An 18,542-nucleotide genomic window follows, 5' to 3' on the forward strand; every position below is an offset into this window, starting at 1 on the left:
CTACAGTCGCAAACCTTTGCCGCTCAATGAGATACCACTTTAAGACTGCACTGTTATTTTGCAGAGAATTTATAAGAACGAGGAAGGACATTACATTACACTTTGTTTTGCCCTTGCATTTTCTGTGTTAGCATGTTTGAGCGCAGTTTATTTTGAAAAGAAAACATGTTGAATTAGTTTGGGATATTTTGAGAGGGCTGGAAGGGATCAATTAGATTCCCATTCATTTCGATGAGGAAAGATTATTTCAGATGGAAATGTTTTGAGTGTGGTCACTCAAGAAATTAAAAGGACTGTTTGGCCAAGATGGCCTGTTTTTCACAAAACTTTTGCAAAGGAGAATGAAACTCGCTTGCATATTTCATTCTATAAATTTTGTTCTGGAGAAATCAGTAAATACGTCATTTTTTACCACCTCTTTCTTTTGCAACATGTATTTAATGAATTGCTGTAATTGATACAGGGGACGAGGATTCACATCCCAGTCGTGAATGACAACATCTTCGTGGGTATGCTAGATTCCAAATTTCAGCCACTATTGGTACAAATCTTGGATAGAAATGAGTAGGATGTATCAGGAGTAAAAACTATGCAAAAAAAAATTTACTGTGGCAGCACTTGACGAGATGTGCTCCCCACAGGGAAACACTCCCTGACAAGTTTCCTTTTTTCTTATCTTTTAACCAGTTTTGGAGGGCCGCCCATTGCCGTACAGATTTGCTCTGAAAACGAGCCGATTTCACCACAGCAAGAAATATGTCTTGAACCATTTGTCTTTTGGGGTATTGTGACCAAAGACAAAGATATGTCAAGACACTCAGGAAGATTTTAAAAATATGAACAAATGTATAATATCTGTGTAGTATTGTTGATAATCATGCACTCAAATTGTTTACATTTTTCAAATCAATAAATGTAGATATATTTTAAAATCACCAATTTCAGTCATTTCAATAAAGAGCAGAGGGCTTTAGCCTGTTTAATGATTCTCTGTCGACTTAAAAAGATAATTATAAATAGGTGAAATAACTAAGAGAACCTCAATGTGAAGAACAAAAATCTTAAAAGTGGACATCAGTTGGTGACCTTCATGACTAAAATGTATTCTGTGTGTAAATGAACATGTTGCTTGTCATGATTTCACCTATTTTAAAGTCTTGTTGCCTTTTGCCGGCGTGATGTTCTTGGTGGCTTTTCCCAGCGCCACGTGACGAATGGACGAGCCAAACTGGAGCGTGCTGAGCGTCTCTCCCTCGTCCTTGGAATCCGGACTCACGTTGATGAATACGCAGCACTGAGGTGAAAATCACAAAGCTGGAATCAGAATGAATACAGAATACAGATCAAACGAGACACCACAGTGGGACCTTGGCGTCTCCGCTGAGGCTGGGCTGCAGAAGGTGAGTCAGTTTACAGTTCCTGAAGGGCACGTGAAGGGCATTACACTTCAGAGCCGCAAACACCTAAATACACATGACACATGCACAGTGACTGTAGTGGTGAGCTGGCATGTGATGTCATGAGTTATGTGACATCATCAGTTGTGTGCGTCGGTGCTTACTTGTCCCAACGCGGTCAGTGACTTATTGATGGCGGCAGCCTCAACCAGCCGCTGGCCTTCGGCCTCTGTCCTGGAGATGCGCTCGGACCCGGCCAGGTCGCCTAAGGTCAATGTGCCCCGTGTATTCTCTCCGGACAATGAATCACTGCCACACACCTCCAGCGCCACCAGCAGGTGTGAGCGAGAACTGGACGCAACAACACAGAAGGGTTGTGCTCTTGGGATTTAAAGCCATCTTCCTTCTCATCGCCGGCACATCATCTTTGTCATCCCCACCTGTGTATGTTCATCTTGGTGGCGCCCATCTTCCTGTTCTTTTCTCCAGTCTCCATTACGTTGATGATATCGTCCTCGGTCCGAACCTCCACATGTGTCAGTCCTGGCACAGACACAAACTTTCCCTGCACGCGGATGTCCAGAGTGGAGGAAGCGGTGGGATTTTTCGCTAGCAGGTCGTTGAGTGTGTCATTATAAATCTCCAACATGGAAATCTACACACATCACCCCAACAAAAAGAATAATGGCAATGTCTTTCAGGGTCAAAATAGCAAACACAGTAAACCACCACTATATTGTGAATTTAGAAGCAATTGCAAACATTCTGAAAATTTTACAACAAAGTATCCAATCATTGAACGTTTTGGGATTTACGTATGCGAAACACGAACGGATGAAAGTTGGATCTCAGGCATTTTGCATCTCTGTTTGTAAAGAGTGTGTTGATAGTACCTTGAGAACATAAGACACTTTTTCTTTGAGTGAACACACATGGAGAAGTTCACGTATGGACCTGCAAGGGGAAGCAACATCATGACAATAGAACAATGGAAACATGGGCACTCATCAATCAACAGAAGACACATGAAGCCTGAAGATAAGAATGATTCCCAGTACCGTAATTTTCGGACTATAAGTCGCGTTTTTTTTTCATAGTTTGGGTGGGGGGGCGACTTATACTCAGGAGCGATTTATATACATATATATGGGGTTTTTTCACTATTTTGGGCATTTTATGGCTGGTGCGACTTATACTCCGGTGCGACTTATAGTCCGAAAATTACGGTAATTGGATTTCTTGGAATTTGCTTGCTTTGAGCAGGTCTTACACACCTGATGTTAACTCCGGGCTTGTCCTTGGTGCCCATCATCGTGAAGGTCTTTCCCGAGCCCGTCTGCCCATATGCCAGGATGCATACGTTGTAGCCGTCTGCACAAGAAGTGATAAGCGGCAGGGTTCCGGCAAAAACCTCCTCCTGCGGGACAAACACAAAAACAGCAACGCGATACGTTGAAGAGATTGTTTTTGTTTGGATTCAAAGTGTAGCCTCGGATCCTCGATCACCCCATCACGCTCCAGAAGAGCTCTGTATGTACCGTCAGGATCTTCATCAGTAGTGGAAAGTAACTAGTAGTCTGTTACTGTTGTGGTACCTGTGTGCTGGTGGGTGCGTAGACCTTGTCAAAAAAGAACTTCTTCCTGGTGTTCTTGTGTATTAGCGTGACTTCCTGCTGGTCGTACTGGTCCAGACACGAGGAGCTTCCTGGTCTGGAGACGTTCCTGCACCTGCAGAAGACTCTGACATTCCCTTGCAGCTCGAGGAGCTTGTTGTACAAAGCTCGTCTCTCTAGCACCTCCTTCTGATAAAGCGAGCGCAGCGTCTGCGCCTCGCCGTCTGCTTGCCGCTGGGCTTCAACCATCTTCTTCAAGACGTCCTCCGTCTGGGTCAGGACGTTCTTCAAGTCACTCAATGTCAGGAAGAGCCAAGACCTCAGCTGTTTGGCAGACACCTTGAGTTCTCGGGCTAGTCCGCTGGCCTGGCGCAGCCTATTTGGATCTATAGCGGGCCTGGAGGCAGTGGAATTCCTGGCGGACGACACGGGTGTTTGACGACTCTGCAGGGACCGGATCTTTTCCTGGATCTCCTGCCGGTCAGCCTCGAGCTCGGCCGTCTTGCGGTTGAGGTTTTGCACAATCTCGCCAAGATGGCGAGTCTCCCTGACCAGGAACTTGTTCCTGTGGAGATGCTCATCCGTCTCTCTCTGTTTGGATTCAAGCTGCTGCCTCAGATCCTCAATAAGACGATCACGCTCCAGAAGAGCTCTGAATGGACCACACAAGCATCAGGATTGTCATCAGTGGAAATGACAAAAAACTCATTACTGTACTTGAGTAGATTTGTTTCAGGTTAACTTCAGGCATAGGAGGTCTATGTGTTCTTAATCCTTTCTCAAAATAGGTATGTTAGTGTTTTTAAACCTCCGCACATACTAACCAACATGACATAAAACCAGAGCATACACGTTGGCTAACCTGAATGAGTTAAGGTCACTGTATCCTGGATCTCCACTGGCATTAGCATGCAGGAGGACCTCTCCAAACATTGTGAGGTAGGCAGAGATGACTTCCTCGCTATCATAGTTACAAAGTCGCAGTGCTGCCGTAATTTCCTTCTGGTCCTGCAGGCCTGGCAGAACCGACTGTGGATGCGAAACCAAAACACAATCTGTAGCTAGTAGAACCTTCTTGTACTGTATTGGGGATAGTCTTTTAAAAATAAGTTATATGATGACTCAAACGTTTTAAGACCCGTGATGTAAATGTTGGCTGTGCCGTGCCTCCTTACCATGACTCTGTGGACTCTGCTTTGCACAAAGTCCACATTCATCTCCCACTGGAGAGGGAGCAACAGCCACACGCCCGAATGAGGATCCCAAAACCGGCACACGTTCACTCTCTCCTGGAAAACGCGCACACAGTGGTTAGAACTTGGAAGACAAACAAGTCATCACCATAAGGGGGTTTCACCTCAAACATATACGTCATCACACTTCCTTTTCCTGGGATGAAGATGCTGCCTGTGCGGTCGTCCTCGCCCACTGCCGCCACTGGCTGGACGTTGGCGACCGGTGGCTGGGCGGAGACCTGAGGGGAAACATGTACACTGTAGATAAAACAGGATGAGAAAGTTGTTTGGTCACACACACAAGCCAGATGCTCATCAGGTCTCAAAGCTCGAATGGTTAAAAGACAAGAAGGGAAGCTTGGGCGTCATAGACAGGAAGTGAGATGGAGATGACACACACCTCCTGGTTTGGGTTGATGAAGCGTCCCATGTCGTACCATTCCTTGGGGAAAGGCTGCAGCTTCTGCTCAATAAGAGTCCATGTTGGAGTCACGTGCTTATGAGAGATCGACAGCCACACTAATATGTATCAAGCGCACACGTTTCGTTTGTCGGTACCTGCGCTTCGTCCACGTACACTCTATTCCCGAGGTGCTCAAAGCAGCTGTACAAAGTTCCATTGTTGTGAAGAAAACTCTCAAAGTTCACAGACACTTCCTCTCCCTCACCAGACACTTCCTATTTGAAACACATATCGCGGGATAACTGATGACATTGCCTTGTGCATCTGGCATTTTAGCATTTTTAAGATGTCTTAGCGTGTTGCTCACGGTCACGAGTGGATTGACATCACTTGACACCTCATCTTCTTCGTCCTCCTCTTTTGAATGATTCTGGTCACTGGTGACAGACAGGACGTCCACCGCTTGATGTTCATCGTCCACCTGTGAACAAACATGGACACTAAATATCCGTACCATCTTGATGACATCACTTCCAGCATCAAACTTCTACCACCAGCAATGTTTCTCCACTCAGGACCGCAGGAGTGGGTGTTCTGACTACAGGGGTGGGCGTCCGGACCACAGGGGTGGGGGTCCTGACCACAGGAGTGGGGGTCTGCACCAGGTCGGGCCGCTCAACGTCCACCCGGGATCCCTCGGTGGTGGTGGCGGACGCTCCACTTCCCATCTCAACGCTCAAGAACAGTACAGAGACTTTGCTGGAAAACAGGCTAGAAGAAACCCGACACATTTGACACCTGAGATGATGATGAGGTTCTCGCACGCTTCAACACGCCCAAAGAAGGTGACACCTGACATTGGAGTGACTCAGCATTTAGAGCCATGTACGACTTTATTTAAAAGGCAAAATTTGTATCGAGTGGTTGTGTACACAGTTTACATTGTATGATAGGATATGAGTGGTTCTGTCCAGTTTGTTGTATGGTATCATCATGTATGATGTCATAATATATAAAACCAAATTATCCAAGTATGACATCACACTTTATACAATGTGATGTCATAAAATGAAATCATCATATTGATGTTAATTAAGGGAAAGACAGTTCATTTCCTTTTTAATTATGCTGTTACTGTTATGTCTTTACACAGTAAAGTAATTTACAGTGCTATTTTTCTTGATTAAAAATATTGCAACAATTCTTTTCTGACAGATTAATGCCATTTCAAATCATTTACAAGATGACATTTTGATTTGAGATACACCACTTTGCCCTTGTCCAGGTGCCAACGTGTCAGTGTGCACCGATGGCGTCGTTGAGGTAGCTGGAGGCGGCTGCGTCCTGGAGCAACATCTTGGTGACATCGTCGAGTTGTCGTTGGTATGCCAGGCGGTAGCGCAAGTAAATGTCATCGCAGTATGTAAGCAGACGGCGTATGTTCGCCATTGCACCACTGGGGGCACCGTCCAGCCTGAAAAAAAAAAGTAATATAAAAAAAAATATTGCAATGGAAAATGGTTGTGAAAATGGGCTTTTGGGTGAAATTATAGTTATGTGGTGACTCACTTCTTAAAAATGTCCTCAAATAGGCCTGAGCTAAGTGGGCGGAGTCTCTTCAGCTCATCCAGGTAAGCAAAATCGCCTTTAAGGACCGCCTTCTGGTACACAAGCTCCGCCCAATCTGGGCTGTAGCTGTAGGCCTCTGACAACACCAACACCTCAAATGTGCAAAGTCATCATTAATGCCATCATCTTGATCATGTGACATCACAAAGGCAGTAACCCACCTGGTAGCATCTGGGCAGCGCCATGGCGGCATCCATCATGTCAGCAGGCTGTAGGTTGACCAAGCGGAGTGTGGAGCCTTGATTGAGAAAGTGCAGCTGAAGCGTGACCAGCTTGGCCAATCGCACGCAGCGACTCGCCTGATGCACGCACGAGTCCTGTCACATACACACGTGCGCCGTCAACATGGACGTCAGGCAGAGAGAAAATTAGCAATGGAGAGGAGTGATGACCTTGGAGAAGCTCTCTGCGGCGTCTTTGAGCAGAGACAAAACTTTGAGCAGGGAACTTTTGAGGTCTGGAGACAACACTGCTGACGACAAGCACACGAGTCAGCAAACACGGAGCCCGCAGGACGCAGAAGCACACAAGGAAGTACAGTAATTTGCGCGGAAATTAAATTATATACAAGGCATTTATTTTGTAAAATGAGCTTGTAGTATCAAGTATTTTTATGGAGTAGCTGTAAAAACTGATTAAACTTAGTTTTAGCAGGTCATTAGCTATAGGAACTATTCGTTGGTGGTTGCCAAATGGAAGGTCATCAACTTCTCACCCCAGGCCTGAGACTGGATGATCTTAAGCTGTGTCCTGGCGGCCATCTCGTGGTTCTCGCCGATCTCGCGCCTCATGCTGAAACACAGCGCCACCATGTTGTGCTTCTCGCTGTCGGCGGGCAGGCAACGCTTGATGTAGTCCAACAGCGCCGTCTTCAGGCTTGAGCTCTGAGGGTGCAGAGCCCAGGTGAGACATCAGCGGGTGTGTTTGTGTGTGTGTGCCTGATTGCCACCTGTCCTCTGTCCATATCCATTTTCTTCCTGAGCAGCATCTCAAAGCAATGGTTCTGATGGAGCAGGTCAAAGACGTACGTCATCTCGTTGTATCTGCCGATTCCTGTCAGCAGGCGCACCTGAAATCACCATTGCTTATTTTATTGTCTGCAGACAACAGCAGTCGAGTGTCGACAGATACCGTTGGAAACTCCAGAATCTGGTGTGTTCAGTGTCCAACACCTTCTGAGGTTAGTCCAACGTGTCAAATCGCACTTTTACTCACCAAGAGGCCATAGTACTCGCCAGGTGCCAAGTAGGCGTGGCTTAAGTGTCTGGCACCCTGTAGCACTCGGACGATTCCTTCCATGTTGCATGTCACGCAGAAGCAGTCGTGAGCCACGATCAGCAACTCTACAACTACATGATAACAACAATAACGATCTGATCTGACAGCCAAACGTCTAATCGGTATATGGTACAACAAAAACAAAGGAATTGATCTCATTCTAAGAGAGAGAATGTGAGAAAGACGTACGTGCATGTTGCTATACATGTGTTTTGTATGTTTGTCTTACTGCAGCTGAGCTCCCTGAGTGGTATGCCCTTCAGCTTCTCCAGAACTTTGAGTCCCACCAGGTTAGGATCCTCACATAAAGTAATCAGCTGGACAAGCGAGTCTCTCCCCTCCGACGGCCGGATCATCTGCCTCTCTGCATGCGCAAACACAAAAAATATATGTACAGAGCCAAGTGTGTGTTGTAAAAGCATTCTTTTCTCGCTCTCTTCCCACCAGTTTGCATCTGGTGTGCATGCTCCTGTTTGGCTCGCACCAGCGTGGCCGCCACCAACTCAGCTACAACGTCGGCGGAGAAACTTTGAGCTCGGATGAACATTTGAGCGTTCCGGAAGCGTTCAGGATGATCACACAGCAGTAACTTCTGGAGAACGCAGCCGGGATCCTCGCTGCTTATCTGACTGAACGGACACTGCAGCTCCTATCAACACACACAACGAGTGGCTTAAGGGCGATGCTGTCTTTTGATTGACAGGTCAGTTTTCCAATCAAACACATTCCCACATGTACAAGAGGACATCTGATTGCTTGATGGATGGATTAGGATCTACCTTGGAGAGCTGGTAGAGGCTGAGGACTTGTTTGCAGTAGTTATTGCCATGGTGACACCGCTCAGCCATCTTCTGCAGCTGGACAGCAATGTCGTCTTCAGGAAGAGGAGGAAGCACCACGAAGGAGGACAAGCTGCTCACAGACGACGCTGTAAAAAAAAAAAAAAAGAAAAACTGCCAATCTAAATCTGTTCTTAAGATTGAAATAACATTTGAACTGCTTCAGACAGATGGCAACTCATGACAACTAATTGTGGACTGTGAAGACATAAATACTAGTTGTGGATGGTAAACAATTCACTAACAACTAACTAGTTGGATTTGGTCATCAACTAAAACGAGTTGCATATAACTCTTGAAAACTAGTTATGGAGGGTCAGCAGGAAATGAAAATGAGTTGCAGACGGTTTGTTCCTCACAGGAGTGTAGGAGCCTCCTGCGCGGCAGGTCAGGTTCGTCCAGTGTTTCAGGTGCAAGTTCTCCTGACGCCAGTCCTCGGCAGCGTAGCAGCAGCCACAGATCAGGATGATAGAGCGAAAAGTATTGACAGGCGCGGCTGACTTGGTGGATGCTTCCTGCGTCCAACGCAGCATCCAGCAGCAGCGCGAGAGTCTGCTTCTCTGTTGGCTTAAGGAGCGGATCCACATCCAGATGCTCCTCAGCTGGACCCGGAAGTCCTTCTAGGCTGAGGAGCGTGTCTGTACGAAGCTCGGGAATGTTGCAGAATGAAAAGTCCTTCATGAGGACGTCGTACGTGTTGACGTCCGGCGGAAGGAGGTTGAAGACGCTCTCCCTCTGGATAGCGACCACAAGGGCATGCTCTCGGACACGGCCCACCCACAGCTTCTTCTCCAGATTCTTTATCTGCTCCACCGGTGCCGGACGGTGCTGCGACAGCCAGCGGGCGGCGATGGAAAGCAGCAAACAGCCTTCTCGTACCGCCAGCAACTCCGATTGAAATTCGGAAGCTGCCGATGATACAGAGTCCGCCTGAGACAGGAAGAAGCGGAAAGCGCAGTCGGGATCCACACACATGTCCTCGAGCTGCTGGTGACACTTCCTCCAAAAGCACACACGAGTCTCGAGCCGGGACCACTGACGCTTGGAACGCTGAAGCTCCAACTCCTGGACCAACTTCATGCATAGACAAGAAAGGAAGTTTTATAGGGAATCCAACACACAGATACAAGCAGGAAGTAGAAACATGTACACAGGTCTACACAGAAACATGAAATAGAACCAAGGTGAGACAGGAAGTGTAAGCGTCCAGTTGCCACCTGACACATGAGCAGCCGTTGTACAGGAAGATGTGCGAGCGTAGCGACGCTTCGTGCTTGTGCGTAGAAACCGCTAGCCTGCAGAGCATCAATGGTGGCCTGGAACTCCTCCTGCTGCACAGAGGACGAATTACACTGCAGCAACTTGGGTCTCACGCACACTCCTGAACCCTGCAGGAGGTCACTCAGCTGACTCAGTTTCTTGAAGTCTGGACCTAAACACAAGCAGGTAAAGTTCACACAGGGTGTCTCTAGTTTATGTTGTGTTATGTTGTGTGTTTTCTCACCGCTGTCTTTGCTCATCATGTCGCCGTCCGCCAAGACCCGCAGGAGTCGCTGCAGCTCAAAGTGTGAGCACGTGCGCTGACACAGGAGCAATAGCAAAAACCATGCCTCACTACATAACCACTGCAGCGGCACACCACCGGGGGGCGCATCGCCGCTGATGCTCAGCTGAATAACAACAAAAAGAACATAATCAGGAAGCGTGACGGTGAGTGAAGATGAAATGATGACGTGTGAGTGATGATGAGGTGAGAGAGATGAGTGATGATGATGAGTGAGGAAGATGAAAATGATGAAAAAGAGCAGTGATGACGATGAAGCATGCCGCTGTCCCGTGTGTGTGTCGTTTACTAACACTGCTGATGTTGGTGTGGAAGTTTCGGAGTTTGATTTTGGCTTTGTTGAAGTTCTTGTGGTCATAGCAAAGCAGGAACATGCTAAGGACATCCAGCAGGGGACAGTCCTGACAATGCAACAACAACAACAACCAAAACAGAAGAGGCACTAATTTACTAAAGTCAAAAGTAAATGTACACAAAGACACACGCATATACGCAGACTCACAATTCAGTAACAATAAAACAGTGGTGGTGCTCACCCTTATGAAGAGCTGGAACCCCCGGAGTAGGGTTTGGGCTCCATGTAGCCCCTGGCCCAGGAAGGATCTCCAGATAATTGACAAGTGCTGCAGGGTCCACGGGTGAGGTTGGGGGGCGGCAGACAGGCGGTCAGCGACTTCCTGGGCTGTGACGTCATCGATGACAGTGAGGAGCCACACGCACAGGCATGACACAATTTCCGGCTCCTGTCAAACAAGGCATGTATACTGAGTGATGCGACTAACCCGAGTGGTGCGAGCTTTGATGGTGGGTGGGGCTACGGTCACCTGTTGACAGGCAGCGAGCACGGCCAATGAGGGGCTACGATGCTTCAATGCCTCTTGCAGCAGGTACATGCTAGGCTCCGCCTCCTCTTGGCTCCGCAGCAGTACCTGGAAGAGGTCTAGGGGGGTGACTGGGCCCACTGAGGATTCACCAGTGAACAACTGCAGCTCGCCAAACGCCATATGCAAGTGGTCCTGGAGGGCGGGGCTAAACTGGAACAGTAAGGAGCCAACCTGGCCACACAAAAATTGGAATCGTGATGAGACAGAAAGTAAAAATCTGAGCAGATCAGATGTGGAAAAACGAACAGACAGAAGTAGAAAATGACAAGCCAGGAAGTAGCAACATTATGGGCTCATCACCTGCTGCGATGTAAAGTGGTGGATTTGTACAAACAACAGGAAATTGAGGAAGTGTCCGTCACGGGCACAGTGGGCGGGATAAACGCAGCTGAGAGGAAGACCATGAAGACGACAAAAATCCACTGGCAATGACCACTCCTGAGCGGCCTCCCACGAACTCCTGGCAACATAAAAGTAATGTGATGATGATTACCTTGAAAAATGAGGATGAAAATGCTCACCTTTTGACATCTTTGACTTCCAAGCTGTTAATCACAGCAGCTTCTAGGTAGCCAATCAGTTCCTTCGCAGCTCCTGGCTCTGCCTCCACAAGCTTGACACCTTTCGACACTGACAACATGGTGTGTGCTCACACAAGCTGTGTGTGGAGATAGTGTGTGAGTGTGTGTGTATTTACCCAGTGTGTGCTGTGTGTCTCCACAATGAGTGCGGTTGAGTTTCCAGTGTGTCCAGATAGCGTTGAGGACATTAACGTCGACTCTGATTTGGACGCTGTTAAGGCCAAGAAGCTCGCAGAAACAAACTGCTGCCGCCACCACTGACGGTAAATTGAAACTCTGCACCGCCAAAATGTGTACTTGCTGCCGGGCTTTCTGCAAACTAAAAGGCACAGATACAAGCAAGATCAAAGCGTGATCTCCTCAGTGACTATATGTGCGTGCGTTTCAGTTCTCACATTTGACCGACGTGGTCGCAGCCAATCAGCTGCTGCAGCAGGAAGGTGGCAAAGGCGAAGGACGGTCGGCCATTTTGCAGATAATACAGGAAGTCCAGCTGCTCAACCAGAGCAAAGGAGTCCACCAAGTGCGGGCTGGAGAAGTGAGGCAGCTCTATCGTTTCTACGGCAACAAGGTTGACAGGTAATCAGCTGACAGTCTACGTAACTGGGTCTTGTATCTGTCGATCGACGTACCGACGGAGTTAAGTGAATTTCCCTCCTGCCAGCCGAACAGTCGGCATGGGTCGAGAGGATGCAGTGCCTGCAGCAAACACATGATTTTTTTTTGCCCGAGGATAGACACAAAATGCAGACAAAATGTCAACTACGTCTACAAAAATTCTGCACACATTATACCAACTTCATGGCATCATTTTCCCCCCGTCCCACCTGAAGAAGATGGTACACGGATACATCTGTGAAGGCGCCGGGCCCTCGCGGCCCTGCTGGGAACAGCGCCGCCTTTAGTTTGGGGTACGCTGTCAGTGCCATCTTCATCAGCTGTGGATCTATAGAGAACTCCGCCTTTGACTGACTTTCACCCTGGGCCACCACCTGCCAAACAGGAAGTAGTGAAATGGAATAGAATAATAGCCTTTATTGTAATAGACAACTAAATTGGAAAAAGGTACACGTGTGAAAAGTTTACAAGTTATTGTAAAAGGGAACAAAGCTGACCTGGTCGATGCCCCCCGGAGCGAACATGATGGTGGCGAGGGCGAGCAGACTGTGACCCTCCAGCAGAAGCGAGCTGAGGGACGGGGGGCTTCCCGGTAGGAGAACCTGAGCACATGTCAGACTGGCCTGATGGACCAACGTTGGATCTGAAGGATACACAGGAAGTAGAAGAGAATGAGGCACATGGTCTTTACAGGTCCCGAAGAGTGGTAGTCTGACACTAAATGGGGCATTCGTGTGAGGGGCTCAGTTAGGAATGCACTAGCCTACAAATGTATACAGATCCAGATGTTCTGATTGGTAACAGAATGAAGTAAACTCCTAACTTGAGGCACCACCTGTCAGGTTCGTGGTGATCTCCTGCATTTTCACCATCATGTCTGACCAGGGCTGCGAGTGAGTCGGACCTCCATTGGACAGCACAGGACAGTTCCTGGGAGTCAACCTGCCCAAAAATAACAAGCTTTCATTTCCCTTATATGATAAATACAGAACCTCCTATTTATCTCATTTGAAATATTTCAGACCCCACGCCCCAAATGTTTCTGGCCCAAAGTGAAAAAGTAATTTCCCCCTCTATCTCGTAAGTGTACTAAGTGAAATCAAACTGATGATGACTCTTTTACATTGCTGCGGAGAAAATTTAGTGACAATCTATTCACAGATGTGCGCACTTGTAATGCTCCAGGTAGGTGTAGAGGAGGAACTGCAGTTGGCGTTCCAGACACCAACTGATGACACGCGAGTGGATGTCCAGACCAAGGTGCCGATGGACGAGCGCCGGCGTCATAAGACAGCCGCCCTGAGCCGCACGCCACAAAAGTTGATCCAAGTCGGACAGCTCGTCAGGGATGAATACACCCCGCCTGTGAGAGGGATAAAGATAATGTGAAAGTGGTAGAAAAAGTCAGTGTAATGTATAAGATGTATGAGTTAATATGAAAGGGCACAGGTCAACAACACAGGAAGTCTTCGTAAGGTGGTGGTGAACACATCTCCCACCTGGCGAGCGTGTCCAGGATTTCCTCCCTGAGGAAGTGGCTGCTCCGCGTATTGTCGTTGACCACTTGTGCCGTCAAGTCGGGCCACTGAGTGGCACCAGAGGCCTCTCTGCTCTCCATCCAGGCCACCAAGTCAGCGTGGTTGTGGAATGAGGTCATGTGACTCCACAGCACTGCCCCATCACGCCAACTCAACTCTAAACATCACATCAGAAATGAACCGGTGAACTCTAAAGCAGATATGTGCTGCCACATCAGGAATATTTACAAACCAATCCAACAAATTTCCTACCGTCATGCCGGCATCTGGACAACAAGATGGCCGTCCTGCTGCTCTGCTCCCAGTTCTTCACCCAATCCAGCCTCACTTTCTGCCAAAGCCCCTCCTCTTCCTGCTCATACATCTCCTTTCCCAGCACTTCCTCCAGGACCTCCTCATCTCCCGCTGCCTCCTCGTGCAGGAGCAGCTGCAGCGATCTGGATGATAGAGAGGTGATGTCAGATTACCATTGCGACTGCGGCCGGCGACCACTCAATAGAAGCATTATTCACCTGCAATCCAAGGTGCCGTCTGTATACTGGCGACGTGGGAGAGGAGCCATATTCGCTGCTTCCTTGATGAACGCCACGCTATCAAGCTCCTCTTTGGAAAAGTGACTCCGTCTGCATAGTTCCTCCTCCTGAATAAGCAGCCAATCACAGACGCAGACGACTTGAGGTACGAGTCGGTGTGAAAGGGGTACATGTCAGCAGACAGGAAGTAGACAACTGACCACAAAGTCCCGGAGGTCCCTGTCGTTTGTGTAGATGCAGATTCGATGCAGTTCCTTCTTCACATTGAAACCCTGATGAAAACAAGATGGCCGTCTTTGGAGGTAAACCCAAAACAAGAGTTCATGTCCAGGCACCCACCATGTTGGTGAGGAGAGCGATAGCGGTTGGCAGGTCTCGTCCCTGCAGACACGAGAAGACCAGACGCAGGCCTGTCGCCCTCAGGGCTGGAAGACGCCCCTCGGGAAGGCCCTGCCGCCTGAACACCGCCTGGGCTCTGGGGATTTGATTGCTCAGGACTGATAGACGGACCACTTCCTGTATAAATCGGTGTAGAAGAGGCAACAATCTGTGTGAAATAGGTAAAGGTCAATGTGAACGTTGTAAATGTTAGTGTGAAAGAGGTCATAATGTGAAACGGGGTCTATAGTAACACTGTGGTCCAAAACAAAAAAGAGCAAATGAGGAGTCACCTCTGCTGGAAGCCCGTCCCATTCATCCACCTCCTCCTCCTCCTCCTCCTCCCCTGGTGGTTGATCGTTGTGATCTTTGGCTCCCTCTGCAGGCCACGGGTATTTCTTCAAGAAAGTCCTGAGTTCCGCCAGGTACTTGTTCAGAACGTCCACGCAGCCGCGCACGTCTTCATCCTCGTCTACATAGCACGCACATACACACTCAGGGATAATGCTAATGTAGCATTGCGCTAGCTGTGGGTGCGTGACGTCTTACAGCTCATGTGCGTTAGAATGTAGCGTATCTGCGCGTTGACGAAGCTTATCGTGATGAGAAGCAGTTGCTCCGAGAACTGGCGGCTTTGAGCGTCGTTCCTCGATTCCCGGATGGCGGCACACAGCAGGTCCAAGGCGGGACACAAAGTCTGGACACCTGTGCAAATGGAAACATGGAGCAATATGCTATGTGAGAAATGTAACTGAGTAAAATTTGGGTCCTACGCTCCGTGAGGCTGATGGTGCTGTGCGTTTTCAAAAGGTCTTCTTTGCTCTTCAGGTAGAAGTCCACCATGTCCAGTTGCCGGTTTTTAACTCCTGCCTGTTCAATGACGCCAAGACACAAAAATGACGACGATGCCCAAGATGGACGAGACGAATCGTGACTTGTACCTTCAGGGAGTGAATGGGGATGGAGCAGCGCTCCCACGTGTTTAAGTGACAAAGTGCATCCACGGTGGCCGCGCTGCCAAACATCATCAAACTGCTCAGGAGCTCCTGCTGCGACACTGAGAACAAAACCTGGAACATTCCCGACTCTGGGGAGGACAACAGGAAGGTGGAAATCAAAAATTCCAAAACTTTTACTCCATATCCTTGATGTCCTGCTTGACGTCCATGAACTTCATTTACTAGTACACTCTCTGTCCCCACAAGTAAGACAATTTAATGCATTCGTAGCGCGACTGTCTTGGCCGTATTTTTTTTTTCCCCGACGACTGTATGCATTTTCTGCTCTGCCAATTTAAAATATTCCGTTTCTAATTAATCGATGCAAATTTAAACATGTTCTTTTTATCACATTCATTGATTAATCAACAAGATGAGTGTGACAGACTAATCAATTATTAGGATAATTAATAATGTAGTACTTAATAATACTAAATAACTTACTCTTGAGGAGCACAGCATGATGTTTCTGTCCACACAGTTCCACCACCACGGCAGGGCCCTCCACCTGGTGGTAGCTCACGTTCCCGGCCGCAAAGTCCCATAAGACAGCGGTGCTCTGCATGTTTCCTGGGGATGCAAACACCAACATAGCGGAGAAGTCGCAGACTGACAGCAGAGACGGGGCGGATGACTCCGGCACTGCGAAGGTGATGTTGGCGCCCCCGAGAGGGACTCTGCTACGGGCCGGCGGCGCGGCTGGGCTGGAACCATGGCGGGGAAGTGATGAAGACCAGGAAGTGGCGACCGGTTGGAGTGATGAGAGCAAGGAAGACTTCTGGGCCGCGTTGTACATGGATGCCAGACGAACGCCCCAGGACCTACACATGAAGTAAGCATCCATTTTCAAGAGCATGCATGCTAACAAGTCAACATTTAAGCAAAGGGACACATATTACATTCAAACTCCACAGAGGAAGGCTGGAGCACAGAATGAAACCCCGAACCATAGAACTGTGAAGCGGACAAGCTAACCACTAAGCCTCTATGCTGCCGTGCTGAAATTTAATAATAAATCAGAGAAACAGTTCACCTGTCAGCATTGAAGGTGAGGCCCAGCGCGGCCAGGGTGCTGCTGGCACTTGTCATTTTGTCCTCATCGATCGGTTGTTGGGGTCGCAGGGGTGGGCCAGTGGGTGTGGCTTGACACAGCAGGTGATCAGGGTTCCTCCTGGAAGATGATGACGAGTGAGTGACACATTCAGAATCGTCAAACTTATGCATATACCTGAAGTAATGGTCGAGATCAATGGCGGCGGCAACATTGTTGTGCGTGATGACGACGACCGTACTCATGTCGGCCGACACCTCCAGGTGGCGCAATTGTGACCATGAGGTGGCCAAATCCACCTCCTCTGTCAGGCCGCTGCTCAGGTAGGCGGCAACGTGCACAGTGGCCAAGTGAAAGCCGTCGATTACATCATAAATGGCTGGATACCCAATTAAGAAGTTTTGACACTCATTACTTCCATTTCTTGGTGGAAATTAAAGTCACTAGTTGATTTTTGGAAAAATTGTTTCAAGAGGGCTTAAAAAAACATTCCAAATGACTGCAACATCTATGCTGATTTCCCTTAGCCGTTCTAGGGCATTTTACATTACATGTCAGCAGCTAGTGGACTTTCATTAATATATAGTTTTGTTTCAAATTCTGATGTCTATTGATTGATGTAAATTTACAATGTTTAACATGCAATAAGGATACAGATCAGTCCGCTTTCGCTGAGAATGAAGGCAACATGTTGGCGCACGCAGCACTGGACCGCAGCCACAGCACCATTGTCCATCAGGCCCAGGCGGTTACAGTTTAGAACCTGCGCCACTTCCTGTGCTAGTGACCACTCCAAACGCAGAAGCCAGACACCATCCAATAGCATTTGGCAGTGACCCGATATAAACGACAGCACATGTGCCATCTGCGGGTTACATCCACCTGAAGACACAATCGACTCATGAAGTGTTAGCATGGGGGCTCCACTTAATTCTCATCGTCTAGGTCAGCAAAACTTTATTCTTCGCGACAATTCTTACCAACATTTCGGAACCAACCTGAGTATTCATGCTGCTCCTGTAGTAGGCGCTGTGCAGGACACTCGCCAACAAGGTGCACAAAAAGCGCCGTTCCTCTTTCAGCATTCACCTCCAACATCCTCAGCTCGCACCCGGAGCCCACGGCCAGCAGGCGCGTGACTCCGCCTCCTCCTGGGCAACCACTTGGAGCCTCCTCCCAGGTAAAGCTAGGGGAAAAACAGTTTGTCATTCAAATTATCGTGCAAAATGTCCTGTCTAGTCTACTTTAAGATGAGCCCATTGTAATGTTATCGATCATGATCAAGATATTTGACATTAATATTGAAATATGAAATTTTGGCCATATAATAATGCTTTGAAAACCACAGTACTCAACTTGAACGACCCTGTAACAGGAATTGAGGTGTGTTTCTAATTGCATTCTAATTACATGTTGCTTTTACACACCAAAGAGGTTATTTTTTCTCTTGAGGTCTGACCAGCCTAATTGATCAATTCATTGATTGAAAAACCCATTGTGGGGGTGGTGACAATGTTAATTTGCTACACTGTTGCGTCACAGAAAAGCGAAAATGATGTGTCCTACTTCATTTGTGTATGAAAGCTGCTGTTGTTAGAAGACTTAGAATTAAGTGTTTATTATTATTTTTAAATAAGTGGATGTACGTTTTAATAATAACTGCGATCGAAGTAAACAAAAGTGGACGCACTCCTGATAGGTTCCGTCTAGCTTCACTGGAGGAACCTCGTCGGCCGGGTCCCACAGCATCAGCGTTCCATCCATCTCCAGGCAGCCGAGCAAAGCGCCGCTCCCGGGAGCGAGCTGAGCCTTGCGGACATCATCCACCTCCCGCCAGTGCTCCTTGGCCGGCAGAAGAGCCACTTCGATCGCGGAGGAGCGCTCCGCCATCTCGACCCGCAGTAGACTTCCAGTTCACACAAACGCATCCAGACTACCCACAAACCTAAGACATTTCCCCTTCTTTTTTGTAAACATTACGCACCGGTCACGTGATACGTCAC

The 18,542-nt window shown here is 48.1% G+C and overlaps 2 protein-coding genes across 2 annotated transcripts; both read right to left on the minus strand.

Annotated features, from left to right (window-relative positions):
* Window positions 1-378: 378 nt before the first annotated feature.
* LOC119123959 (kinesin-like protein KIN-14R) lies at window positions 379-5,446 on the minus strand. Its single transcript, XM_037253379.1, has 14 exons — window positions 5,203-5,446; window positions 5,016-5,129; window positions 4,804-4,923; window positions 4,646-4,708; window positions 4,368-4,484; window positions 4,186-4,299; window positions 3,873-4,039; window positions 2,993-3,662; window positions 2,672-2,814; window positions 2,291-2,351; window positions 1,838-2,052; window positions 1,562-1,748; window positions 1,368-1,463; window positions 379-1,294 (listed from the first exon to the last, which is right to left on the minus strand). The coding sequence occupies exons 1-14, from the start codon at window positions 5,437-5,439 to the stop codon at window positions 1,145-1,147; spliced, it is 2,454 nt and encodes an 817-aa protein (XP_037109274.1). The 5' UTR covers window positions 5,440-5,446; the 3' UTR covers window positions 379-1,144.
* A 60-nt stretch (window positions 5,447-5,506) lies between these two features.
* spg11 (SPG11 vesicle trafficking associated, spatacsin) lies at window positions 5,507-18,541 on the minus strand. The gene is made up of 40 exons (XM_037254666.1): window positions 18,230-18,541; window positions 17,538-17,725; window positions 17,194-17,421; window positions 16,717-16,918; window positions 16,522-16,659; window positions 15,933-16,309; window positions 15,432-15,577; window positions 15,264-15,360; window positions 15,040-15,195; window positions 14,784-14,962; window positions 14,452-14,628; window positions 14,313-14,384; window positions 14,092-14,219; window positions 13,832-14,016; window positions 13,541-13,736; window positions 13,213-13,404; window positions 12,877-12,983; window positions 12,539-12,684; window positions 12,251-12,415; window positions 12,056-12,122; window positions 11,819-11,981; window positions 11,540-11,742; window positions 11,364-11,472; window positions 11,143-11,302; window positions 10,783-11,013; window positions 10,495-10,701; window positions 10,252-10,359; window positions 9,899-10,064; window positions 9,612-9,826; window positions 8,754-9,468; window positions 8,335-8,483; window positions 8,000-8,204; window positions 7,785-7,919; window positions 7,493-7,626; window positions 7,227-7,346; window positions 6,993-7,161; window positions 6,670-6,746; window positions 6,439-6,594; window positions 6,218-6,369; window positions 5,507-6,122 (listed from the first exon to the last, which is right to left on the minus strand). The coding sequence occupies exons 1-40, from the start codon at window positions 18,427-18,429 to the stop codon at window positions 5,945-5,947; spliced, it is 7,098 nt and encodes a 2,365-aa protein (XP_037110561.1). The 5' UTR covers window positions 18,430-18,541; the 3' UTR covers window positions 5,507-5,944.
* Between the last annotated feature and the right edge of the window lies 1 nt (window position 18,542).

The sequence above is a fragment of the Syngnathus acus genome, chromosome 6 (assembly GCF_901709675.1).
Source record: "Syngnathus acus chromosome 6, fSynAcu1.2, whole genome shotgun sequence".
Taxonomy (NCBI): domain Eukaryota; kingdom Metazoa; phylum Chordata; class Actinopteri; order Syngnathiformes; family Syngnathidae; genus Syngnathus; species Syngnathus acus.

What these genes read in the sequence shown, in the direction of transcription:
- LOC119123959 (XM_037253379.1), bottom strand. Translation starts at nt 5,439, where the DNA reads ATGTGTCGGGTTTCTTCTAGCCTGTTTTCCAGCAAAGTCTCTGTACTG. An exon ending in AAGTGTCTTATGTTCTCAAG is followed by an intron (nt 2,053 to 2,290) that starts GTACTATCAACA and finishes TGATGTGTGTAG; the next exon opens with ATTTCCATGTTGGAGATTTA. An exon ending in GCCTCAGCGGAGACGCCAAG is followed by an intron (nt 1,295 to 1,367) that starts GTCCCACTGTGG and finishes TTTTCACCTCAG; the next exon opens with TGCTGCGTATTCATCAACGT.
- spg11 (XM_037254666.1), bottom strand. Translation starts at nt 18,429, where the DNA reads ATGGCGGAGCGCTCCTCCGCGATCGAAGTGGCTCTTCTGCCGGCCAAG. An exon ending in GACGGCACCTTGGATTGCAG is followed by an intron (nt 14,017 to 14,091) that starts GTGAATAATGCT and finishes TCTATCATCCAG; the next exon opens with ATCGCTGCAGCTGCTCCTGC. An exon ending in ATCCTGGACACGCTCGCCAG is followed by an intron (nt 13,405 to 13,540) that starts GTGGGAGATGTG and finishes TCCCTCTCACAG; the next exon opens with GCGGGGTGTATTCATCCCTG.